This window comes from Columba livia, chromosome 13 (genome assembly GCF_036013475.1).
Source record: "Columba livia isolate bColLiv1 breed racing homer chromosome 13, bColLiv1.pat.W.v2, whole genome shotgun sequence".
Classification (NCBI taxonomy): domain Eukaryota; kingdom Metazoa; phylum Chordata; class Aves; order Columbiformes; family Columbidae; genus Columba; species Columba livia.
Genome location: NC_088614.1, coordinates 12,324,117 through 12,348,617, shown reverse-complemented (window position 1 = coordinate 12,348,617; position 24,501 = coordinate 12,324,117). Strand labels below are relative to the sequence as shown.

At 53.7% G+C, this 24,501-nt stretch overlaps 3 protein-coding genes and 2 non-coding genes across 5 annotated transcripts; 1 reads left to right on the top strand and 4 right to left on the bottom strand.

Annotated features, from left to right (window-relative positions):
* Nucleotides 1-220: 220 nt before the first annotated feature.
* On the bottom strand, nucleotides 221-7,582 carry LCAT (lecithin-cholesterol acyltransferase). Its single transcript, XM_005512626.3, has 6 exons — nucleotides 7,327-7,582; nucleotides 4,274-4,430; nucleotides 3,715-3,830; nucleotides 3,280-3,375; nucleotides 2,778-3,002; nucleotides 221-1,378 (listed from the first exon to the last, which is right to left on the bottom strand). Exons 1-6 carry the CDS (start codon nucleotides 7,472-7,474, stop codon nucleotides 756-758), a joined length of 1,365 nt encoding a protein of 454 aa, XP_005512683.2. The 5' UTR covers nucleotides 7,475-7,582; the 3' UTR covers nucleotides 221-755.
* A 1,088-nt stretch (nucleotides 7,583-8,670) lies between these two features.
* Nucleotides 8,671-8,743, top strand: TRNAK-UUU (transfer RNA lysine (anticodon UUU)). Its single transcript has one exon. It is a non-coding gene; the product is annotated as a tRNA-Lys (tRNA).
* Nucleotides 8,744-10,861: 2,118 nt separating this feature from the next.
* Nucleotides 10,862-10,933, bottom strand: TRNAH-GUG (transfer RNA histidin (anticodon GUG)). The gene has a single exon. It is a non-coding gene; the product is annotated as a tRNA-His (tRNA).
* A 2,182-nt stretch (nucleotides 10,934-13,115) lies between these two features.
* Nucleotides 13,116-20,591, bottom strand: LOC110354881 (uncharacterized). The gene is made up of 11 exons (XM_065028541.1): nucleotides 20,457-20,591; nucleotides 19,826-19,887; nucleotides 19,119-19,275; nucleotides 17,897-18,153; nucleotides 17,096-17,181; nucleotides 16,091-16,323; nucleotides 15,488-15,611; nucleotides 14,704-14,842; nucleotides 14,017-14,252; nucleotides 13,751-13,879; nucleotides 13,116-13,251 (listed from the first exon to the last, which is right to left on the bottom strand). The coding sequence occupies exons 1-11, from the start codon at nucleotides 20,575-20,577 to the stop codon at nucleotides 13,116-13,118; spliced, it is 1,680 nt and encodes a 559-aa protein (XP_064884613.1). The 5' UTR covers nucleotides 20,578-20,591.
* A 1,011-nt stretch (nucleotides 20,592-21,602) lies between these two features.
* LOC102094990 (C-signal) lies at nucleotides 21,603-23,981 on the bottom strand. The gene is made up of 6 exons (XM_005512623.3): nucleotides 23,720-23,981; nucleotides 23,331-23,382; nucleotides 22,965-23,152; nucleotides 22,536-22,694; nucleotides 22,069-22,188; nucleotides 21,603-21,787 (listed from the first exon to the last, which is right to left on the bottom strand). Exons 1-6 carry the CDS (start codon nucleotides 23,864-23,866, stop codon nucleotides 21,683-21,685), a joined length of 771 nt encoding a protein of 256 aa, XP_005512680.2. The 5' UTR covers nucleotides 23,867-23,981; the 3' UTR covers nucleotides 21,603-21,682.
* Between the last annotated feature and the right edge of the window lie 520 nt (nucleotides 23,982-24,501).

The following is a 24,501-nucleotide window of genomic DNA, read 5'->3' as shown; positions in this document are numbered from 1 at the left end:
CAGCCCCAATCACATTGTCACACTGATGGTGTTGCCAGCACCAGTCACATCGCCAGCTCCAGTTACATTGCCAACTCCAGTTGCATTGCCAACCTCAGATGCACCACGAAGCATGTGGTTTTTCCCAAAGCCTTGGCTCCTGGGGTGCAGCTGGGACCTCAGTTTTTGGTTAGGGCTGGCTTTACTGATCCTCTGCACAGGGACAAGACAGGCTCAGCACTCAGAAGCAAAGTGTGTTTATTATTTTGTAAATCTGCTGATTTCTAGTTGGTCTTGCCCGGGGAGCCTCGCTTGCTGCCTGCATGCTGGTGTCTGGCAGAAGTGCTCTTGCAAGCCATACCTGCCATGCCATTCCAATGCCACCCCCATGAGCACCCCGGTAAGTAAGAGCCTGCACTCATTACACAAGTTTCTCTGTCCCAAGTGAGCAGAGGCTACAGCACTGCAGCCTCCACAGCCTAAACACGTGCCTAAACATGGCTTACTAGCAAGGAGGGCTTGCATGTATGCTGGAATTTGCAAGTGTGATGTTAATGAGCTAGCAGCGCGGTTAATTATCCACCCGCTAGAGGGAAGTGACAAGCCTCTGAAGTATAATTAATTGCTGTTCCCGAAAGAAAAAACAATCAGGGTGGAAGTGGGTGCCAGCCCATCCACCTGAGCTCTTGCTCCTTTTCCTTCCATACTCAGCTCCAAGTCCTTCATGGCAGTTTGTTGTGGATACCAGCATGGAGGGAAGGTGGCCCTCATTCCTTTCAGTTCTTTTTGGGCTCCCTAAGGACTTTCCGTCCAGGTAGGGTCTTTCCCCGCTTCCCTGCCTCTGGGCTGGATCTCATCTGCTGCAGCTCCCGCTGCTCCTGTGGGCTCCCCAGCAGGATTTCGTTGATGGAACTGAGCGTCAGGTTGCTGAAGACCATGTTGAGGTGATCGATGCCTCGCAGCTCCTGGACGTGCACCTTTTGCTTTTGCTGATTGCGCCATCGCTTGCACAACTCCGAACTGCGTGTGCTGACAGTGTCATCCCCATCGCCATAAATCATGTCCACGGGGTCCTCATAAGGGAAATGCTCATCGTATATGTAAGTCTCCACAGTGGGGTAACCCGTGCCATAGAGGCAATATGTGTCCACCCCAGGAGGGGGTAAGTCCTTCAGCAAGTCCTTCATGTCCTCCCACATGTACCAGCCATCCTCCAAGTTGACATCGGTGAAGAAGCGCTGGTAGTCCCGGTAGGTGTAATTGTAGGAGGGTGTGGAGATGAAAACATGGGTCTCGGGCCAGGCCAGGCTTGTTGGGAACATCCAGGGGCTGGTGGTGGTCATGCGCTGCTCTTCACGGAGCTTGATGTTGGACATGAGTGGGATACCCTGATTGTCACCTGCAGGACACACAGGCGGTCATCAGAAACAGCACCAAAACGTACCCTCGCAAATGGTGCCCCTTGAGTGGCTGCACTGGGATCAGCCCATCCAGCAGTGGCTCCCAGCTCTTTCTGGGGTTTGGTTCCACCTCAGATCTTCCTCCGCTTACCCCTGCCCTGCCTGCATCTTCTCCTCACCCCTTTGGCTGCAGATATCCAGAGCAACCTTCCAAACTCTTCTCTTCAGTATCACATCTCTAGCTGCTAGAAGGGGTGAGTGTGGACAAACCTGGATGTGTGATGGTCCTGACCAACCCTGCCCTGGACTTTCTCTGCAACCCCAGCAACTCCACACCCTGCAGGGACAGGAGGGAGCTGAGCCCACTGAGGGTGCTGATAACAGGTGGCCAACCCACATGTTTCCTGCAAGCCTTGGCATTTTTAGTCTGTCTGGAGTCCTAAGACCACACAATGACCTCAGGTTACCTTAAAAATGTCTCTGGCCCTTGTAGTAACAAAGAAAAATATGAGGAGGTGACCTAAGGGTGATGATGCAAGGGGCCAGCTGTTAAACTCTTCAAGCACATGATTTTAATTCCATGCATTTTTGGAGGCTCAGCTTGTGACTTGTAGATATTCTGGGCTGTCAGCATTAGGCAAGTGACTGTGGCTTTCTGGGCTGCAAAGAGACTAAAGAGGAACTTGGATGAAAGAAGATTAAAGCCTGAAGACCGCAGAGTTTGTGGGGGATGGGCTTTTAGATGTAGACACATCCAAGCAAGTGGTGCAGGAGAGCATGAGTGTCCCTTGGGTGGCCTTTATGTCCTCTGCTGCAGAAGGGCTGTGTGATTTGGAGTGAAGGTCCAGCAGCCTGCATGGATGGAGGTGATGCAGGTGTCTGGAGAGGCAGTGAGAAGGGGGTGAGCATGCTCCAAACCTCTTCCCTGGCCCCAAGATTTTTGGCTGAGCCCTTTTCTAGTCCAGTATGGGTGTTGCAGTATAGCTGCACCCTAGCCCAGGAGTCAACCCTGGGCATGGTGCAGGCTGTGCTGCCGGCTGTCTGATGAGAGCTGATGCGGAGGAAGGGGGATGGCCAGGCTGCAGGTGGACTTTTCTGGCAGCAGTTTTCCAGACACACAAGCCCACCAACCCCAATCATAGAAACCAGAGCATGTTCTGGGTCACTCTCCTGCTGCTGGGGCTGTGGCAGGAACCCCCATGGTGCTTTCTGCACCACCGGCTGCAGTGGGATGTAGCGGCATCAGCACCAGAGTATGAAAGCTGCCCCCACAGACCCCTTGTTTGTCTGTCCCCCACCTCTTCCACCACCACGTCCTGTCCTTGCCCACCACCACCCTTCCATTTCTGCAGGAGGGAGAGAAAGCAAAGAGCTGGTTGCACACAAGGGGTCACCCACCAGATGCCAGGACACGCAGGGGCTTGACGGCCCCTCCCCAGGGAGCACCCAGGGAGATGAAACCCCCAATGTACTGATCTTTCCAGGCTTGCGTCTGCTGTAGCAAGAAGTAGAGGACGTTCAGGTTGCCCATGCTGTGCCCGATGAGGAAGATGCGTCGCTGGTACTCATCGTGCATCTCCTCAATCAGTGCCTTCAGGTTCTGGAAATATTCAGGCTGCTCCTCTGTGGACAAGAGGGACACCAGGTCTTGGCCATCTCACTCATGGGCGCAGAGCTCCAGGGCTGACTCTTTGAGCCCTGACCAGAGACAGCTGTGGGTGTAGAGGCCACAAGTGCCACCATGCATTCACATGAGAGCACCATGAATGGCTGAGTGACTGCCAACATGGGCAACTGTTCCTGTCCAGAGGTTCCTCTACACCATCTGGCTCACCCACCCCTTGAGAGCCATTCTGCTTCCCTCCCTGTGTGGTGGTCTGGCCACAAACCCCAAACTTACGAGGCCCAACCCTCCAGTCGTAGGGGGCTGCACGAACTGTCTGATCCCTCACGTAGCCGTTGTTCACCAGGTTCTGCACCAGGGTGTGCAGGTAACCTACAGGCAGATAGAACAGGCAGGAATTAGGTCTGTGGCCTTCTCCTGTCAACCTTTTTCCACCCTGGTTCTGATCATGGTCACAATGTCCTGTGGTAAGCCCTGTCACTTGGTGGGTCCAGCCAGAGGTAACATCTCCATGCATCCCATATGTGCCGGGGTCAAGGATAGGGTGGTTCCTGCTGACACTCGAAGGGAGCTTGTCCCTGAGGCCAACGTCCTTCACTCACAGGTGACCTGGGCTCTCCACAGAACTGGTTTCCCCTGGAGACATGGGAACCCCTCTCCACTTGCAGGGAGCCCGTGGGCTACCTGGACATCCCACCCCTCTTCTCTCACCTGCCAGCTTGCTCTGATCCAGGTATTCCACGGAATAGGTCTTGCCGAAACCAGGCACGCGGATGTGCACCCCAGGGGCATTGGACATTTTCCGAGAGGTTCGGTTGTAAACTACCCTGCGGAGACAGGGCAGAAAGTAGGAGAAGAGCCATGTCCCCAGAGGATGAGGTGGAGATCACAGGGCGGCAGCCTGGATCTTGGTGGCTGTTTCTAAGGCTTGTGTGGGTGAGGAGGTGGACTGGTGCCAAGCCAGCATTGCCCAGCATCTCAGGGCAGGAGGCTCTGATGGGCTGTGGCAGTCCCCTCGTCCGGCTGCCCTGGGCAGGGTGGCAGCTTCTCCAGTGGGTGCTGAGGACAGGCTGGCTGGCACGGCCACATGGCAGGGACACGGGAAAAGGATGGGCACTCAGAACAGAAACCATCCAGAATGTGTTCCCAAACAGTTCCCTGGTGTTCCCGTGGTATTCCACGTGTGCTGGGTCATGGCCGGGGGGGAGGAGAGGGGGAGGGAGATCCCTGGTAGGTCATTTCCCTGGGGAGCTCCTGGTGTGAGTGGTACCTCGTGTTATCGATCCAGCAGTCAACTCCCACTGGCAGGAAGGTGTTGAGGTTGAGCCAGATGGTGAAATAGTCCTCTGTTTTGCGGTAGCACATCCAGTTCACCACATCTGGCTTGTCCAGCTTTGCTTCCAGCTGGTTCCCGAGGCAACCAGGCACTGGTGGCACCACAGAAGGAGAGCAGAGCCAGTTACAGACCCCATCCCACTGGCCCAGGGTCTCCTCCAGCCCCTCAAGCAGGGCTCCCCTGGGGTTAGTGACACCAGGGGACCTGCTAGAAGAGCATCCCTGGAGAACAGCCTGCTCCATGCAGGAGTAAGAGCCTGGGAGCTGAGATGCAAGGTGAGCATGGAAGCAGAGATACAAATGCATCCTCGAGGATCCCCAAGCTGCCTTTCCCACAGGGTGATCCCCAGAGTTGCCACCCTCAGCCCAAACCTGCCCATCCCCACCAGCACAAAGCATCCCAGATTATTCCCCCTGCCTGGCTGGGTTTCCATCTGTGCCTGGCTGCAGCCTGGGGAAAGGAGCCAGTACTGCTCGGGGCTGCCCCCAGCTCTACCGCACCCCCAGCACCTTGTCCTGGAGTGGCAGGACAGCTCAGGGATGCACAGAGTCCCCAGGGAGATGAAAGTCACCCCAGTGCTGGCACCCAAGGCCCGTGTGCTGTTTTCCTGAACTTTAAACCCTCAGCACACACTCAACAAGGTCTCTGAAATGGCTTGGAGCTGAGCGGAACCGTACCCCGTGAGAATTCAGTGCAAATAGTTTGTACAGTAAACACAGCGTGGTTTTAAGCAATTTCACTGTCTGTCACGTGTGACCTGGGCTCCTGTGATGGAGGGTAACCATCCTCTGGGGCTTCTGGCAGGGATGGGACACTCATCCCAGTGCCACCCTGGTATGTGTGCCTGTGCCAGGGGCAGATGCTGGGGAGAGCATTCCCAGCTGGTGTGCAGGAAATGCCAGCTCCTGGTGCTAATGCTGACCCCGAAGGCGAGGACAAGAGGTGAAGAGACTGCAGGGGACAGTGGCTGTGAGACTGGTAGGATGGGAGCACTGGGTGATGAAACCCATGGCCCCAGTGAGTCCAGGGACTGGCTTGAGGTGCATGAATGCACGTGGACCTTTAGTGCTGCTGCAGGCACTGTCTACTATGTGGCTTGTCACATGTCACACATAAGCTGCTTCCCTCAAGAACACCACGAGCTGTGTTGTGTCCTGTAGTCCCTATAGGTGCCTGTGCTGCTCTGGGACCCGGAGATGGGCTCTGCTGTGGCTGTGGGACCCCACAGGCACAGCAGGGTGGGAGCCACACTGCCTGGGGCAGGGGATGAAGGATGCACATGAGGAGCACTTTTGACCTGAGAAGGATGACCCCATTTTTCCTTGTCCACACCAGCCATAGGTGTCCCTGCACCCTGGGGTCCATGGCATTTGGTGGAGCAACAGCACTGTCCCCATTGCATACATTGCATACCCCCATCCCACCCACCACAGCACCAGCTCCTGCAGTATGGCAGGGTCACAGCTGTAGCCTCTGAAAGCCTCATCCCATGCAAGAGGCAAAGGGAATGTAGTGGTTGCCTCCCTCAACCTGCTTCAGAGCTTCCTCACCTCTGTGCCATCTCCCCAAGGATACAGGGAGTGTCTAATCCTGCCTTCAAAACACCTTATTGAGGATCAGACCAGTGGACCCAGGCACGAAGTGGGCAGAGATGACGTCCCCAGCCAACAAGAAGAGTGAGACCATGAGCTGCTCTATTGGCTCCTGGGGGTGCCAGGGCAGCTGAGAGTGCTGGTGCCTGGCTGGACCCCGCGGCACAGCCAACAGCCCCGGCACACAGCCCTGAGCTCTGCCTCCTTTTCCAGAGGACATTAGGTAATTATTAAGGGAGTTCCTGTGGAGGCAGAGGGGTTATCGGTGTCCCAAGGGCACTGGGGGTTTCCAGAACGCCCAGCCCAAGGGGATGGGCTACATGCGGAAGCTGAGCGGCACATGGGGCAGCCAGACCCAGCTGGGTGTGGGACAGAGTCTGATGCTGGTACTGGGGCATGGGGAGAAGCTCCAACCATCACAGGTCATCCTGAGAAAAGGCACCCAGTGACAGCCACTTGCGCCTTCTGGCCACCAGCATGGCCAAGCAGGACCTGCCGCAGGGCACTACAGCTCTAGACGTGTCCCCTGCTCTTTGATGCCTCTGGGGAGGGAGTTGGCGGGATCAGCCCTTGGCATTGCAACAGGGATGTTCTGCTTTTCCTCTTCTCTTTTTAAAGGGGAAATAGCTTAATCAAAAAAAAAAAAAAAAAAAAAGGGAGAAGAAAAAAAAGGAGGAAAAACCCAGCTCTGCTTAGCAGAGGTCTCATGGCAAAACCCCAGCTTGAGTCCGCAGTGATGGCACAGGGACAAATGAACATAGGAGCCATGCAGAATGGTGGCTGCTGCTTCCACCTCCATGAGATAATGCCTCAATCTCTCCTTTCACTGCCCTGAGCACCTCTGCCAAAGGCTCTCTCTCCTCTCTGCCATCCCCCAGGCAGGGCAGATGTTTGGTGGGATGTGAGATGGACGCCCCACTGCAGCAGCAGAGGATGACTTAACCATCACCAAGGAGCGGCAGAAAACACAGGACAGGGTGGGCTTTGGGGGACCAAGGGAGGGGTGGTGAGTGTTGGCCCATGGCACTGCAAGCAGCAGCCATGGGAAGAGGCAGGCGAGGATGCTCTGCAGCCCCTGTCCCTCTGCCAGCAGAGCACCCCCTGAACCGAGCAAGCCCTAAAACACCCTGGGCCAGCTGTGAGATACTAGAACCCCATTTGCTTTCTGGGGTGCCCAGCCTGTACCCCCAGTTCTGAACAGCTGTGGCCAAGCATCACCAGCCCTGCATCCCCAACCTGGTTGATGGGAGGGAACCTGGGAACCATGTGTCACCCCTGGGTTGATGGCTCCAGCTGCTGACTGCAAAGGGCCACCTCAGCCAAGGGACACTGAGGGCACAGCACCTGGGGGACCCACCCGTACCCTGCACGGTGCCAGTGCTGGCGTCACCTTACCGAGTACCACAGGCGGCGTGCTGTTGGTCGGGGGAGCTTCTGGGGTGCTGGTGGGTGGAAAGAGGACATTGAAGAGCCAGAACTGGGACGTGGGCTGCAGGAGCAGCAACAGCGTCAGCAACACAACCCCGGTGCCGCTGCTCCCCATGGCAAGCTCGGCCAGGATCTTCCGGACGTCTCCAAGCAAAACAGCCTTTTATATTTTTTTACGCAAGTCCAGCCAAAGAGGCACCCGGGCTGCAGGGGAGGGGAGAGCTGCAAGGGGCTGGCCGTGATGGGGAGGAGGGACGGGGAGGGACGAAGGACTGGCCTTGGGGACATGCCATGCCCTGCAGTGCCCCGGGCCTCTGCACACCAAGAGCCCTGCCCGGGAGAGCCAGCAGAGTGGGAATACAATCTTAGCAGATTCCCGGCGCCTTGATGTCCTTCTGCTGTGTGCTGGGGTTGTGGCTGCCACACACTTCCCCCTGCACCGGACTCCTGGGATAACCCCACGGGGCTCCGCAGCACTGCCTGCTCCCTGCCTGGGTGGACACAGCACCTCTTTGCTCCTCCTGCCCTTGGCGGGGGGAGCAGGGGCTACTGATGTGGCCAGGTGGACCCCAAACATCTCAGCCCCCCTGTGACACTGAGTGAGTGCTGAACAAACTGATAGAGGAGACAAAGGGGTTGGATCTGGGATGTGGGGGTCCTCATCCCATTTCAGGGATGTCACCCTTGGGCTGAGCTCGGTTCACCAGAAGAGCACATGGGGCTCAGGAGAAGAAGGATCTGGGGATGCATCTCCATCATGCTCTTCTTGGCAGACAGAAGCCCAGGGACACCCTGGGAGCATGAACAAGAGAGATCAGAAATCTCTGCTTGTCCTGAGTCTTGCCACATCCTCTGCCTTTGTCAGGCTCTCTGCCTTGCAGCCCCTCACTTGGGGGGTGTCTACTTACCCCAAGGCTTATTATGGCATAATTAAACTTTTCTCCTTAAAATCAATTCTCTTGGCTTTCAGCCCGGTATGTTGAGCCCAGCAGTGCTGCCAGCACGGGGTGGGGGCTGGGGGCAGAGATGCAGGGGTTTTACAGCCACCCCTGCTTGCCCTCCCCGCCAGCACATCCCTGTGGCACCGACACTTTGCCATGGCACGTCCCTGTGCCAGGATCAGTCCCTGGTGTGTGGCTGGGCCAGCCCATGGCCAAGAGCTGCGTGCTGAGCCTGGCGTGTACTGGCAGCCCCACCAGGGCAGTGTGGGGTGGAAGAGTCAATGTGAGTCCCCACCCTGGCCCTCTGGTGCCACAGTGAAGCAGGGTTCTTGCTGTGTGTCTGAGACACCCCCTGAGCCCCCAAATAGGAGCCTGGATAGCTCAGTTGGTAGAGCATCAGACTTTTAATCTGAGGGTCCAGGGTTCAAGCCCCTGTTCAGGCAAAGTGTTTATCCTTTAGGAGCCTGTGGGCAGAAACAGCATCATCCCTTATGGGGACTGCTGAGATGGGGATGAAGCTGTGGAGTGCCTAAACCACCTCCCTCCTAGCACCTCCTTTTTCACGATCTCCATGAGGATAATGAAAGGTTTGGGGTATCTCTCCCAGGTGGTAAGGTAGGCCCTTCTCAGTGGTGCCCAGTGTCAGGACCAGAGGCAATGGGCACAAAATGGAACACAGGAGGCTCTGTCTTAACATCAGGAGACACTTCTTCACTGTGAGGGTGACCAAACACTTGCACAGACTGCCCAGGGAGGCTGTGGAGTCTCCATCTGTGGAGGTGTTCAGCAGTCAACACGGTCCTAGGGAAACAGCTCTGGGTGACCCTGCGACCATACGACCTCCAGAGATGCCTCCAACCTCAACCATCCTACATTTCTCTTGATGGTCATCACAAACCCACCCCAGCCAAAGCAGAGCTCTGTGTTGTTTCAAGGGAAGATGGTTCCTGTGAGAGCAGGGGTTGAAGCAACCCATGGGGCCACCACACTGCTTCAGCCAAGCCCTGGTTGCACTGTGTACATGTATATACACTTCGGGATGTTTTTACAAACTAGGAACCCTTCTAACAGAATTATGAGTAATTTTGGATGGAAAATATCCTCTTTGGGATTTTGACCTTTTTTAACCTGAACATATATCAGTTACTCAAGCAAGGTACATCCTTTTTCAGATAAACTTAGTGGCTGTATACCCCAAAGTGACATTCTGGGGAATTTAAAAAAACAAACAAACAAACAAGAAAAACAAACAATGGAAAAGTTGTGTATTTCCTTGTGTTTCTGCTTCTCAGCTGTGCAAAAGTGGGACAGGTACTCCTGCTGCTAAAGGACAACTTATCTAGATGTTTGTGTTCTCTTCCTCCTGTGTCATCTTTAGAAGGGAAAACACTTTTTGAGCTTTCTCTGGGTAAGAAATATGTATGTTCAGTAAAAGTGTCAATGAAGATCAGAGGGGTGTGAAGTTGTGCAAGTTGTGCCCTATAAGCTGCAACTCCGAAAGGTAAATATATAATGAATTTTGCTCTCCATTTCCTGCTACGGATAAGGTAAGAAAAATATAATTTATTTAATGCGATAAAAATCCTCCCTCTTCCCTTCCCATGCACAAACCCTGCAGACACCTGAGCCTGGGCTCTGACAGCCTCTGCCACCCCCAGTTACCCCTGTGGTGGTGAGTAAATTGAGACCCCGCTGCTTGGGTAGTGTCTTCTCCACCAGCTGAGCCCCGAGGACGACCCCTGTGACGTTTTACGCAGCTGGTTGCAATTTCTATTCTGAAAGCTGCCGTCCAGAGTGAGTTCTGCAATGCTGTCAGAAGAGGGCACCAAGACCAAGCAAACAGGGGGTCTCCACGGTCTGGGGGCTCCTGAAGAGTAAAGGCAACAGTTTAAAACGCTTCCTCAAGCGGAAGCACCTCCCGGTCCACCCCAGAGATCTCCACCTGCCTCTTGGTGCCCAGGAGACCTCTGGTGCCCAAGCAGTGTGTCAGTGTCATTCCTCAACGCTGATGGGTTTTTCCTCTGGAGGTGCTGCAGCCAAAATCCTGTTCCCCAGGAGCTGGGAGCGCTGACAGTGGGGCTTCATCAGCCTGATCTTCCTTCTTCTTCAGGTGGTGGTTGTGGCAGAGCCTTCCTACCCTGCAGGGCAGGAGGGACCTCTTGGCTCGTTAGCGCTGAGCCTGGGGCATCAGGCTGCTGCCTCCCACTGCTTCTCACTCTGCGGGGCTGCCACAGCATCTTCTGGTCTCTTTTTTTGCAGAACTGGGAGGAAGGGTGAGGGAAAGGTGGAAAGCCAGGTGATTTCTTCTAAATTCTCAAGCTTTGCCTGAAAAATTGTGAAGCTGGAGTGCTTTCCCCGATGCGTCACTGCAGCCCAACTGGAGAGACCCTGTGCAGTGACTACATGTCGGGAAATCGTTGTAGGTGTGAATCCAGTCACTTTTAGGAGCAGAGAGCACAGCAGAGCTTGTCGCTGCCTCTTGTTGCTGGCATCTTTGCAAACCACCCTCTTTGCAGATGCCTCCCTTCAATCTGACCATTTTGTGCAGCAGCAAAAGCTGTTGCTGTGACTCGGATTCGAACCGAGGTTGCTGCGGCCACAACGCAGAGTACTGACCACTATACGATCACAGCAGAAGACATCCTGCCACACACCAGGACCACGGGAGGACAGCGCCTGCACTGTCCCTTCTCCTGGCATGGGCAACCCCGCATGGCCTGGGGAACAACACCCCACTATTTTATTAAGGCGGCTACAAATGAACTTGGATGCTGCTGCTCAGAGCCTCAGCAATCTGGAACGGGGCCCTAAATTGTGCAAAATTCTGGCAATGCTGGGATGGCACCTGGAGACTGAGTGTGCTGCAAAGGACAACTCTGTGGAGGGGATATCGTGACATGGGGCCATCATGCAGCGGGGGGGACCGTCACGTTATAATACAGCAAATTTAGGCTTATAATACTTTCAGCTAAGTATAAGTTATACAAGAGGTGTGTAATTAAGTAATTTTATGGCATTGTAAGTGCACAATGTAAAAAGTTTGTGGCAACTCAGTTTAAAATACAACAAATGGCATGAAGGCACAGGGAACTGAGGGATGCTGTGGGAAGGCCCTGGACAGGGAGGTCCAGGTAACCTAGGATGTCCCCAGGGCCCTTCATCCAACATCCCCAGACCCCACTGTCACCTCCCTGGTGGGCCACAGTTTCTGCAGAGAAATCCCTCCCTGGCAGCATTGCTTTGGCATGGGGATCCCAGGGCAGCTTCTGGGAGGGCTCAGCCTTGTGGGGCTTCTTGGTTTGGGGTCTCTGTCCTTCAAGATCATGTCTCCAGAGTCTGTGCTGACATTGAGGTCTGCCTTTCAGCCCTTGGTTTTCACCCAAACCCACGCTTCCAACTGCTTCTGTGACATTTTTAATTCTCCCCCATCCCATTTTTGCCCCCCGGTAGCCCAGCTGATGGAGTGTCAGTGCTGTTAATTCTTTCTTCCTCTAAGCTTTTTGCTCCTGCCTTGTTTGGAGAGGAAACCTCATTTTCTATCCTTTTTATGACTGGGTCTACACCACAGAGGTGTGAGTGGATGGAACAAGATGGCCCCAGGGTAGAAATTGGCCAAGAGAGATGGATCCAAGGCTAGTCTGATCCCCTCTTCTCTTGCTCTCCGTCATGGTGTTCTCCTCCCTTGGGCATGACAAAACAGCCTCACCTCTGGTGAGGATGGTGAGGGCCAGGAGTTTTTGCTCCCACAGCTGTCCTGCTCCTGCCTTCCTCTCCCCTGGTGGTGCTTGCAGGCTCCCAAAACACCGCAGGTGCCCAAACAGGGACCAAAAAATGGTCCCATATATCCTGAATTGGGACCACCCTGTCTACATCCCACTCTACCAAAGTGGGTGGGATGGTTGGGGTTCCTGTGTTCTTCATCCCTAGGTTAAAACTCAGCCTTTATATTCATTATTGATGAAAAGAACACCTCTAAATTACTCCCAACTTTACACTTTCAAGAAGGTGCTTTGGTGACTCCAGAGCTGCTTTTGCTGTTGGACTTGGTGTGGGTCAGAGCTCCCTGCTCCATGTCCTGCGCAGCCCACAGCCCCCTGGGTAACATCCCACCTCCTCCTCTTCCCTACTCCTCCACGTGCCAAAGGATTTGCAATGGGTGGTCCCTGGTTGCCCCAAGCCCTGCATGGAGCCCAGGGCCCACATGTGCCCATTGGGTCCCTCACCCCACTCCGTCAGCCTCATGGTGAGTCCCAGAGAGCCCCTGGGAATCTCTGCTCAGCGTGGAGCACCCAGTGCCACGTGTTTCCAGTGGAAACATACACAGCACCAAGAGCTCATCCTGACTCCACATACTGGCTCAGAAGAAGGAGGACAGCCACCCAGAAGAGAGATGGAGACAAGATTTAATAGAAATATAGATGAGACAGTGATGGGGGGGCCTCTCCAGCTTCTGTCCCCTGCAGTGTGACCAGCAGGGCTGGCGCTGAGGATGGTTTCTCCTGACACCTGTTTTCCCCCAGCCTGTCTGTAGGTGCCAAGAGTGTCACTGGACATGAAATGCTGCTTGGAGCTGACAGCTGTGCCTGGGGTGCTCCTGGTGACCTTCTGGGCACAGCCTCTGGATGTGGAGCTCCAGGGCCTCCTGCACCTTCTCCAGTAGGAACAGGTTCTCCAGCGTCTCAGTGTAGATGGGGACAGCATTGGAGTGCAGCAGTGTGGGAGTTGGAGACAATATGGAGAGCAGTGATGGGAGCTTCCATATGGACATACCTTCACTTGGCCATGCAGGGGTGGCCCTATAGGGCTGGACACTCTTCAGGTCCTGGCAGGTTTTGGGAGGTGGCCGATGGCCATGTCTGCAGACTTCTCCATCATATTCATGTGTTCTCTGTTCTGCCAGAAGTCCAGATACCTTTCCCTTGGATCCCTGAGAATCATCTGCCGCCCAATGCTGTGGTGTTAAGAAGGAACAGTTTGACATTATTGCACAGAGAGGAGAGTGCAGAAATGCTACAGGTTCCATTCAGACTGGATATTAAAGGATCTGCTTCCTTTCACATTTCTATACATTCTATGATGGGACACAGACCCTGGCATCTGAGGCAATGACAAGGTCCCCTGTGCAGGCAGCCTGGGGATGGGTTGGGCAAAGCATGAGACTTTGGACCAAAGAGGCATTGACCCATAGGGCTAGGTGTCTTGGTGTCTAGTGAGAAAACACTGGAGGAATCCTTCACCTACAACTTTCTGGTCCCATCTAGAAATTCTACTGGAGTGCTCAACAGCTGGACCTTATATGTCAGGGTTCCTCTTCCCAGATGCCATCCTTCCAAGCCTAATACCCTCCCACAAGGGTGCCAGTGAGAGACCCTCTTCCCCTGAGTCCTGGTTGTGGAGGGAAGGGCACTGCAAGGGATGGGGAGACACCATCTGTAGCTGGAGAGATTTACCAGACTAGCTGATTCTGATCGAAATTCCTCTGCCAATTCAGCTCTACTCTCTTGCTCCACTCTTTCCGACGGATGTGGTAAGTCTTCAGGAGTTGCAAGGTGTAGTTTGCTCGCACGGAAAGCTGGCTGCTACAGAAAGGGAAGAGTCTCTCTAACCTTCTGTCCGAGACTCTCTGGCCTCTTTCCTGCCTTCAACTTGGAGGCAGTTTGAGGCTGCCTGGTGTCAGGGTCTAAGCCAGGTCATGGGAAAGGGGAGGATGCCATACCCAGCCTCAGAGCTCAGGGTCTGAAGTCCTTCACACCTCGAGCAGCTGGTGCTGCTCCTCAGGTTTCTCCAGTTGAGGTTGGTGAGCACATTCAGTCTGAGTAGCTCCCGTGGGCTCTTCAGGCCCCTTTTCACCATGGCTTTGGTCAGGGAGGGAGCAGTCCTCTCCTCTTTCCCAGTCAGTGACAGTGGTGAGTGTGATGGAATCTCTGTCAGTGTTTCATGAGACCACCTAGTCTGCAATGGCACCAGAGGATGATTTTTAGGAAGCTTCGCACCTCCTTCGGGTGCTTTGAACGTTCAGCAGTGGAGATGCCAGCGGCTATAGGGTCTGTGCAGGCCTCCAGCATGGTCTGTTCCACCCTCAGAAACCCCCATGAGATGAATGAGAGTCACCCCAACACAGCACTGGGGGTACATCAGTTCCCCACTGGCCCCATGCTCTTATGTTGATATCACTCATGACAAGGTAAATGAGGTGGGGGAATGTCTGTTTTTCAGAGAGGGAACCGTGAGGTAAAAAGGTCCAGTGGGGCTGAGCAGGTCAGAGCACATCACTGAACCACAAAGGTGGCTGAGCTGGAGGCCCTGAGGGCACCATTAGCCCTCAATAACCCTGCCCAGTATCCTCCAGGACCTTCACCCACATCCCATTTCAGCCCCTGCCAGAGCTGATCCAGACCCTGACCTGCAGACTAGTTTCCTGGTGTGACAGGGATATCCTCTTCTTGCTTCTGAAAATGGGAAGTGATGTTTGAGGTCTGACACTGAGAGTTTGCTTGTGCTTGCCAACGTTCTCCTCCAGCTCCTGAATTCTTGGCAGAAAGCTGCAATTACCCAAGAGGGTGAGCTGATATGAGTGGAGGAAGAAAACACTGAGTCGTAGCACCCACATGAGCCACGAACACCCACGTGTCGTCCCCGTCTTGAGAGAACAAAGAAAACAACAGTGACTTTTGCCACAATCAGAGCCTGGAGGGCCTCCTTCTGTGAATGGCACCCTGGTGGCCACACACTAAAGGCTATGTTTTGGGGGCACCCGCTGCAGGAGAAGGAGGAAGGGGAAAAGCAATGTTGGCAATTATCTCTCTCTGGCACCCCTTCTGTGCCAGACAACCTCCTACAACCACCAGATTTGGAATTAAATCTGAGTCTTCCAGTTGGCTAAATCCAAGGTAGAAAGCAGTGAACACAGACACCACTCTGTCCTACTGGGGAAGGATGTTCTGAATTTCATTTTTCTGTGAAAAGTGGCTTCATTTTGACTGAAATGAGAAGAGGTTCACAGACATCAAAAGAGAAGGATAAAAATTTCCTCAGGTCTTGGAGTAATTTTTCACACAAACATCAGTACTGTGAAAAATCTGAACAATCCTTCAGAGACAACACTGACACTGCGTACAAAGGGAGCAAGTCATTCAAGAAATCCAAGAGCACAGGGTCACCCTTACCCATTTCTCCACAATGCTTACCTGCTAGGTGACCGTTTTTCCTTGCCTTTCTGCCCCTTTCCTTTCTTCAGGCCAGAGAGTGTGGATGGAGACCGAGACCACCTTCTTCGAGACAGGAGGCATTCAGTAGAAGGACTCTCTGGAACTGTACAAGAGGAAGAGTCCTCAGAAAACACCTTTGGGGTTATTTAACAAGAATAACAGGGAAATCAGCTCCAGCATCTGATAAAACAATCCAATTCCCTTGACACCATGATCTCAAAGATGTCTCACTCCCTAGGAGGTCTTTGGCACAGCTTAGTAGCCTTTTAAAAGTCATCTCTGGGCAATTTTTCTCCCCACTTTCAAGTGCACAGGATCTGTGGGACAGCTCAAGGCAGAGCTTTCTGAAATGAAGGAGCAGCTCGGAATATATATCAGGGTACAGGGCTCTGGGGAAAAGTTGGTTGCCATGAGATCTTCCATAGCAGGTGACTTGAGCTTTGCTGTATGCAGCAAGGAACAAGAGATGCAGTCTTCCCTGCCAGGGCACCACTTTTTGTCCGTGTCTTCAACCACCTACTGCTTGAGGACACACACAAGCATCCATGCCCACCCCAGCCCCCTAGTCAAATGTGACATTACCGTTGGTCTCAATTTGCTTATCACCCTCTTCTTCCTCCGTCTCCTTCTCTTTCTCCTTCTCCTCCTTTTTCTCCTTCTCCTCTTTTTCTTTCTCCTTCTCCTCCTTTTCTTTCTCCTTCTCCTCCTTGTCCTTGTCCTTGTCCTTCTCATTCTTCCTGTCTTCTGCTGTCTTCAGAGGTCCTACAGAGGGACACTTCACAGTTTCTTTCTCAGAGGGAAATGTAAAATCAAACCTGGAAATGAAAGGGCACCAGACTGAAGACAGGACACCACATTCCCGTTGCATCTTCCATTAACAATGCAATTATGGAGAGACTTGAGGAAGTCTCTCAAGGCTGCTACTTTCCAAAGTAGAATATGCAATGTCCTTGACAGCTGTGTTAGGAAATGGAGTGACACAAGACCTCCATGACCTGGGAGCACACAAGAGGCCCCATCAGTCTGCTCCAGACTTCCCAGTCCCAACTCTGAAAAGGTTGATTCCCTCTCTGAAGACCGTCTCTTAACTCTTCTTCCTGTTCATGGACGTGGAGAACAGACTACTCTTTCTTTATCCAAATGGTCAAGGTTGGTTTTAATTCTAACACTGCCTAACAACTTCCTTACAGACCCTCTCACGTTCATGTCAGAGAATCTGTAATGCAGAACCGCCACCCCTGTGGCCATTAAGCCCACTACTGAGCAGCCCCAGCTCAGGTCAAGGCTCTGAGGAAACCCACTCAAGCACACGAGGAGAAATCACTCCTCCTGTCCCCCAGGGATGCAAGAAGCAGGCATTTAGGGACACTTGGGACCCTTGAGTCTCACCAAAGGCGTGACTATGTCACAAAGACAGGACTTGTATGAATCTAATACCCACTCACGGAAACTTTTCCTGTACAATCCATGTGCAGGAAATTCTGGGATCTTTCCATTTTGAAATTGTACCCAGAAGAAAGAGGTGAATCAAGGGAACCTTATGGAAAATGTTGTCCAAGTTCCTTAAACAACAAGAAGTGAACATACTGTGGCAAGACAAAGACACCACCAGGATCCACGCGAAAATCAGGACTTTCTCCACCCAATACGACCAGATATCTCCTCCCTGGCGTCTGAAACAAAGACAAAAATATGTGAGAGCATTCCAGGGAAATTTTTACCTTGTTTATAAAGTCTTTCTTCTGCTCAGAGAAGACACAGCCACTCAGATATCCTATAACAAATTTTTCTTTGATTAATGTGAGTCCCTCAGCTTTTCAGGTAGAAGCTGCAGAGATCAGAGGTGAAAAGGAGCAATGAAACTGCCATGAGTTGCCCCACGCAAGCTGCCATCTCGCAGGTTCACAACATGAATATGGGGAACTGAAGCTGCTGCACCTGCTGCCCCAGCATCCCAAACGTGGTCCAAGGTGTTTCAAAAGCAGTAAGATCACCCCACAGCTGTTAAGACGCAGGGTAACTAAATCTCGACTCTCTGTGAGAGATGAAGTAGGATGGGACATGTAATAGGCAGGTTGCCATGTCTTGGACTCAGACAGCATCTGCTTTTGAATCCATCAAAACCCCACCGTTACAATTTCTAGAACAGACAGTGCGATGCTGAGATAGGTAGAGCCTTGATCTAACTCTGTGTGACCCTTCCTGGATTCTCCTGCATCAACTAGACCACTGTGTAGGAGAACAGGACATTAGAGAGCTGGCACTGCTGTAGACCATGACTGCCACAGTGGCCGTGGGGGTCCTAAAGGGTCAGCAGAAATTAATTCAGTCATCCTTTGACAGGTGTCCAGAAAGACAAGGTGTAGTACAAGGAAAGGAGCAACTTACACTGAGAAGGGCTTCCAGCAACTTGCCAGTGATATCCACAGTGAGGAGAAATTCCTCAAAAAATCTCATAGTGACCTCTCTGTTTCGTATGGAGAGAATGCCAATGGCCTTGAAGACAAAGTCCGTGTTCTGTCTCTTACAAGTAGCCCGAAAGAATGATGCTGCAGTCTCATACACACAACACTGTACGGTTGTAAAAGGTAGCTGCGCACACACGGAGAGCTCCTCACACCTCAGAGGGACAATGGTTACATCAGCTAGGGAACAGAACAAGAGGAACAAAACATCACTTCTGCAGCAGGACAATGGCATAAGCTCCAAGCAGCTGCATGCAGGACATTGTTCCAGCACGGTCTATTGAATCCCATGATAACAGCTCCAATGAGTGCCTGGGGGATGAATATTGTGTGAGAGGGAGACAGGTGCAGATCCCATGGCAAAGTTCATGGCAGTCGACCACAACCATGCCCACAGCCGGTGCGCTCCGGCTAAGTCTGCCAGACTCATGGAGGAGCAAACCGCAAGGCCTGCACATCAACCTGTAGCATCTATCAGACCCCCTGCCCCTCATCCCCAGCAAGTGGCCCCACAGGCATCCACTTGACGTTTCAGTCACCTGGAAGATGTGGTCTGTGAAAGAGAAGAACCCCTCCAGACACAGACCCAAGCTCTTCCTGCCCCACGGCATCATTCCTGTCACACTGCAGCTGCACTGACCAGAACTCATGGCACATATGACCATCCCCGAGTTCTTCCACAGATTCTTGTCCTTGCCTTCAGCTCTGGCTTGTCTACAAGTGGCTTCTACGTGCTTTGCTCTAGAAGGATCCTGTAAGAACCAGCAGGAGCTCTGGCCTTTGCCCTTACAAGTAGGTGCACATTGCCATGAAGGCGGAGCATGAGCTTCATCTCAGTTTCATTCATAAAAGCAGCTCCAATAATTACAGCCCAGAAGCAGTAGACCTAACATTGCATAATCGTGACTGATGTGGAGCCAAGCACGAGAGCAATTAAAGAAGAGATCCTCTAGGTGAAGGTGTATCGTTAAAAAAGGACGCCCAAGGGGTCATTCTGAGAAACTGCTCCTTGTTGGTCTGTCCAGCTTGAACAAGCCGAGGTGGTTCTCAGAGCTCTTTAGGCATTCAGTCATGCTTTAACGGTGGCTAGCATGGACCTCGAGGGTGGTGCAAGGACAAGCAAAGGTTTTAATCCATCTGCTTACCAGGAACGTCTTCTTTAGCATAGCTGAGGTTGCATTCATCTGCAATCACCTTGGACATACGAAACACAGGTCTGCAAACAATCGAATCCTTGCTGTTCACAGTGCATGTGAAGTCTTTAAGAACATAGAATGTGCCGATTCCTAAGAGCTGGACGCCCTGAGAACAGTGGAGGTAAAAAGAAGGAACAATTGTAAGCATCCTGGAGAGGAAAAGACTCACCAGTGATTTGTCAGAGCATGGGGATGCTGCCTTGCGCCTTGCCCACCCCGAGCCTACGAAGACCAAGATGGGACAGAGACAAAGCACGTACTCGAGGCCTTTTTTGCTCTTTGGTCCTCTGCTCAAGAAAGCTATTGGGAAAAGTAACAGCAGAGCCAACATCCCACCCACAGATCTAACTGGAGGAGTTTCCAATGACAAGGTGAAACCCTTAAAAAGGCACCAGGGTATGGTCTTCCCGTTCTGGTGGTGTCGATGAGAAATACTAGAAAGTGCTTAACACTTTCTTCTACTTTATCTGGACTTCCGTTTTTATCACAGGTGCCACAGAAGCTGGTCTGTGGCACCTTGGTCGACAGCAGTGTCCTGCTGGGTGACTGATTCTGCTTTCAGAGCGCAGAAGCGATGACAATCAATGGCATAGTGTTGTCCAGACAAGACAAGCTCTCAGGGGTTCTTGAGGGGAGGAACAGGATGCAAGACCCACCCTCTCCTGTGCCAAGTGCTCTCTAATGCATTCAGACACACTGTCCCAAATCATAAGGATCTCTGGAAAGCAAGAGAAAGATGTGTCATACTCCAGGTCAGCAAGCTCACAACCCTTCAGCACGCTCTTACCCAAGGAGGTGGTGGGCCAGATTAAACGTATTGGCACCCCAATTGAGAACATGTAAGGTGCTCCACATGACAAATGATGTGGAATAGTGGTCCAAACCAGTGAGAGGATGGTGTGGTGCCCACAGAGGCCTCAGGGGTTCCGGGGGCCCCCTGGTGTCTCCCCCGCAGGGAACCCTGTCAGCCCTCTCTGTGCTCATTGACAACCACAGCTGGGAGCTCTGGTGGGCAATCTCCTCTGCGAGGCAAGTCGCAGCCTTTGGTGGTAGGGACTTTGACCAGGGGAGTAGGCAGCAAGACAAGGGCAGAACAAGTCCTTGGGAAGAGGACCCAGGAATCCTGGCTGCCAAACTGATCCCTGGTCAGGAAGAGATGACCAGACAGGGCTCTTTTTGCGCTCTTCAGCCCTGTCCAGCCTTCCCCAAAAACCCCCATGTTTCCACAGCTACATTGACAGCTAACGCTGCCTACAACATGCAGGAACCCCCTCCCGCAAGCCTCACCATTAGAAGTGAGATTCCTGAGTGTTGGGAATGCACCTGGGCCCAGGTTTTCTAGCTTTGTCTGCCACCCCTCTTGGTTAACCCCTGTAGCAGGAGGGCGAGAAGAAAACATCTCCTCCATGATCTCTGTCTCCTTCTCTGACTTCACCCAAGGGCCTCGAACTCTGTCCTGACATGGAATGTTCCACTGTGACCCCAGACAATGTCACAGAGATCCTGCCAGGTTTTGCCCTACAAGAGGGAGGGGAGATGTTTGGTGTGCTAATCCCACCTTGTTGCCCACTCCCAAGGAGAATGGGGGGGGCACTGAGGTCCTTGGGGTTTGGTCCAGATGGGAGCTGACTTTGTGCACTCCAGATGTGCTGGTCAGCCGGTCGGTCCCAACTGCAGAGGCTGTGCCACCATTGCTGATGTGGGGCTGCTCACACAGAGACGTTCCAGTTCCTGGGATACAGACAAGGCTTGGAGAACAATGCACAGAGCAGCATCCCTGCTCCTGGGACAAGAGCTGGGCTCCAGGCCTCCTTTGTGGGCTTTCCCTTTGTGTGAGAGAGCAGCAGGAGCACAAGGAGCTCTGCCTGATGATGAGCCAACGGGGAGTTCTTGGGTTAGGATAAGGGAGAAGACTGGGATGGGCGTCATTGTAGTGGCTGTCTGCTATAGGCTGCCTGAGCAGGAGGAACAAGTGCATGAGGCCTTCTAGAGACAGCTAGAAGTAGCCCCATGTTTGCTGGTCCTCATGGGGTATTTTAACCACCCGGTCTCTGCTGGGGGGACAACGCAGCAGGACATAGGCAACCCAGGAGATTCCCAGAGGGCATGGGTGATAACTTTGTGACATAGGTCCTACTTATAAACAAGAAAGGGTTCACTGGGAGGGGCAACTGATGCATCAGAAGGTTGTGCTGGCCTTCAGAGGGAGAGCTGTGGGATGAGCCTTTCTGTGCCTGGGGAAAAAGCCCTTCCAGAATGATGGCCAGGTCCCCAGTCAGAGGAAATCAGACATCCAGACATACTTAGCTGGATTATGTTGAGAAACAACTCTGAGAAGTTGTCTCAAAGCATCAGTGAAGACTCCCACAATGACAGTTGAAAAGGAGACCAAGAGCAAGGTTCAAACAGAGCTACTCACACATTGTTTACTGACACAAATTTATTTATTAAGACACAGGCATAACTCGGTGCAGCAGCAAAGGGACCTTCTGTCAGGATCTTGGGTTGACATCTCACCAGGGCATAACCTTCCCCTCCCAGTTCAAGAAGGTCCCGGTGTCCTTCTCAGAGAGGGAGGAGAGCAGCTTCAGCATCGCTTTCACGCTTTCCTCCACCGTCTGCAGGGGCAGAAGGAGGAACACAGCCGTGTGTCAAAGGCCTGGCTGAGGTCTGCCCTGGAGCAGACCATTGCTCAGGGCTTGGGGCTCTCTGGAGTGAGCGAGGAGAGGCCGGCACAGGGCAAGAAGAATTCCCCATTTCTCATCCCCTTCCCTCATGTGCCCCCAGCTCAGAGCATCTGCCGCATTGCTCTCCCGTGCCCAGCATGTCCAGGACTGCTCAGTCCTCTGCATTCCCAAATAAAGAAGTTCTTACAGAACTCAACCAAAAGCTTTCTTACTATTTGTGATCCTGGGCCCCCCATGTCCGTTTGTACCCAGCCAGGGTGGAGAGTGACGCAGAGGATGCCGTGTTCCCGGTACCCCAGGGACTGGCACTTGGTCAGCATGTTCAGAGCAGCCTGTGGGGAAACAGGGCAGGGATGGTGATGGGAGGGGAACGGTGGCTGCGAGGGACATGTGCAGAGCCCGTGGCTGGGACAGGGAAGGGCAGGTGGAGCCAGATCCCTGGGGCACACGATGCTGTTGCACTGTACCCATGTGGATGACCAGCCCAGGTGAAGGTCCCTCTGAGGTGGGACCTGGGTCCAGACACGGGAATGTGCCATCAGAGGGACCCAATGACTGGTGGGAGCTCAGGAGCTCAGTCACAGTGCAGAGAGGTGCAGGGACTGAGGGCGAGGTTGGAAAGCTTGCAACATCAGAGAGGAAAATACTTGGGCTCACAACCAGTGCAGCGTGGCCATACCTTGCTGCAGCGATAGGAGACAGCATGTGCCAGATCCCATACATAGACTTCCTTGATGGAGCCCCCTAAGCTGGATATGTTGACGATGGCCGCCTTGCTGCAGCTCAGCGCTGAGCCCGAGCTCCCCTGGGCAGCCTTCTTCAGCAAGGGCAGGAACGCCTGAGAGGAGAGAAGGGGAGGAAAGGAAATAGAGTTGTGCACAGAGAACAGGACAAGCTCCTTCCACAGTGTTAACAGTAGCGCCAGCACTGGAGCATCCTCCCTCTCATTCCCACTGCTCCAGCTCATCAGGCTCCAGCTCCCGAGCTCCAGCCTTTGGCTCCATGAGCCCCATTGACCAAGAGCCCAACAAGCACTGGAGCAGCAGCAGGACCCCCTCCCACCAGCCCTTTGTCCCCCAGCACAGCCCAGTTGGGGGGAGGGTCTCACCTGGCCCAGCAGCAGCGGCCCAGCGGTGTTGGTGGTGTAAACCTGGATCATGTCCTCCAGCGTCTCGCCATCAAGCGTGGTCATCTTGAGAATCGCAGCGTTGTTGATGAGGAGGTTCAGCCCTGAGGCCCCCAGCTGTTCCTCCACTCTGGCTGCAGCTGCCTTGATGCTGCTGGGGTCAGTGACATCTGCAGAACACATGGGAGGTGAGTGCCCGTGTCCCCATGCTGGCTTGGAGCCCCCCGTGTTCCCGGCACTGGGCTCCCAGGGTGTCTCAGCACTGGGGCCCTCGCCAGGGTTGTGGGAGCCGTGGTGCTGCGCAGAAAGGGGAACCAGGGCCAGGGACCCCCACCTCGGGGTACTTACCGAGTTGGATGATCACCAGGTTGGGGTGCCTGGAGGCCAGGTTCTGTAACTCCTGCACAAGAGGGGACCACGTGGGCACGGAGAGGCAGGAGGGGCTGTGCAGAGGCTCAGGCTTTCCCAGGCAAACCCGTGTTGCTCCAGCTCGTCCCTGCACCGCCTGGCGCCCAGCACCCTGCTCTGGCTGCCCTGCTCCCATCAGATGGGCTGTGTGCCTCCTGCACACGCCAAGAGCCACTGTCCCCTCCGCACATCCCATGCACAGCTGGTCCCACAGCTGTCCCAGCCCAGCTGCAGCTAAAGCCCTTTGCAAACCCCCTCCCTGCTCAACCTGCTGCCCTGGCACCAATTCCTCCCATCCTCCAGCACCATCCCCCCCAGCCCAGCCCCACCTGTGCTCGCTGTCCCTTGGGGTCCCGACAAGCTGCAAAGACCCACTCAGGTGGCTTTGGCATCTGCAGGAACTGCTGGACAAACCCCAGGCCGATTCCCCGGTTGGCCCCAGTCACCAGAACAGAGCGGATGCTAAGCTCTCCCATATCGCTTCTCTTCCCTCTGCTCCAGTTTGCATTGTTTGATCGGCTCCCTAATGCTTCTTTATAGCACGTTCCACGTCCACCACACCCACTCAGAGCTTGCACAAACCATTGGCTCCGGGTACAACATCTCCAGCTCTTCTGACTCTCCGGGAACCAGCCCTCTGGCAACCAGCCCTCATTACCAAAGTGCAAAAGTCGTGTGGCTTTATCAGTCAAACTCTGCTGAGCACAGGAAACCTGGCCCCTTAATGCAGGTACTATGGGCCAGCTGGGCCAGGAGAGGCTGTTGTGGGTGAGGAGGGAGGGAGCAGCACATGGGAGGGATGCAGGATGCCCCAGGGCTCAGGTGGGCTTCACAACTTCACAAGCATCCTGTGGGCTGTTGGGCTTTCCACAGTGTACCAGGTGGTGCCTCAAATGGCCATGAGCAGACGTTCTCTGCCTTCCTCTTGCCTCTTCCAAGCCAATGCCCATTCACTGGTTGTCCCATGAAAGACTCATGGAGGAGATGAAACCCAGTGTGGTCTCCTGGCTGAAGGAAATGGACCTACCTGGCCTGCACATCACATTTCTGCTGCTCAGGCACTCCATCCCTTTGGGTGCAATCCTACGTTGAGTGGTCACTCAGCTCAGAA

Coding starts and splice junctions, on each gene's coding strand:
- LCAT (XM_005512626.3), bottom strand. CDS start 7,474: ATGGGGAGCAGCGGCACCGGGGTTGTGTTGCTGACGCTGTTGCTGCTC. Junction 3,831..4,273: donor TGCTGGATCGATAACACGAG/GTACCACTCACA, acceptor CTGTCTCCGCAG/GGTAGTTTACAACCGAACCT. Junction 3,003..3,279: donor CGACTGGAGGGTTGGGCCTC/GTAAGTTTGGGG, acceptor TCTTGTCCACAG/AGGAGCAGCCTGAATATTTC.
- LOC110354881 (XM_065028541.1), bottom strand. CDS start 20,577: ATGGAGGAGATGTTTTCTTCTCGCCCTCCTGCTACAGGGGTTAACCAA. Junction 14,843..15,487: donor GAAAAACGGTCACCTAGCAG/GTAAGCATTGTG, acceptor GGGTAATTGCAG/CTTTCTGCCAAGAATTCAGG. Junction 14,253..14,703: donor ACCAGGAAACTAGTCTGCAG/GTCAGGGTCTGG, acceptor GTGCCATTGCAG/ACTAGGTGGTCTCATGAAAC.
- LOC102094990 (XM_005512623.3), bottom strand. CDS start 23,866: ATGGGAGAGCTTAGCATCCGCTCTGTTCTGGTGACTGGGGCCAACCGG. Junction 23,383..23,719: donor CCAAGGGACAGCGAGCACAG/GTGGGGCTGGGC, acceptor CCTCTTGTGCAG/GAGTTACAGAACCTGGCCTC. Junction 21,788..22,068: donor GGGGCCCAGGATCACAAATA/GTAAGAAAGCTT, acceptor CTGCCCCTGCAG/ACGGTGGAGGAAAGCGTGAA.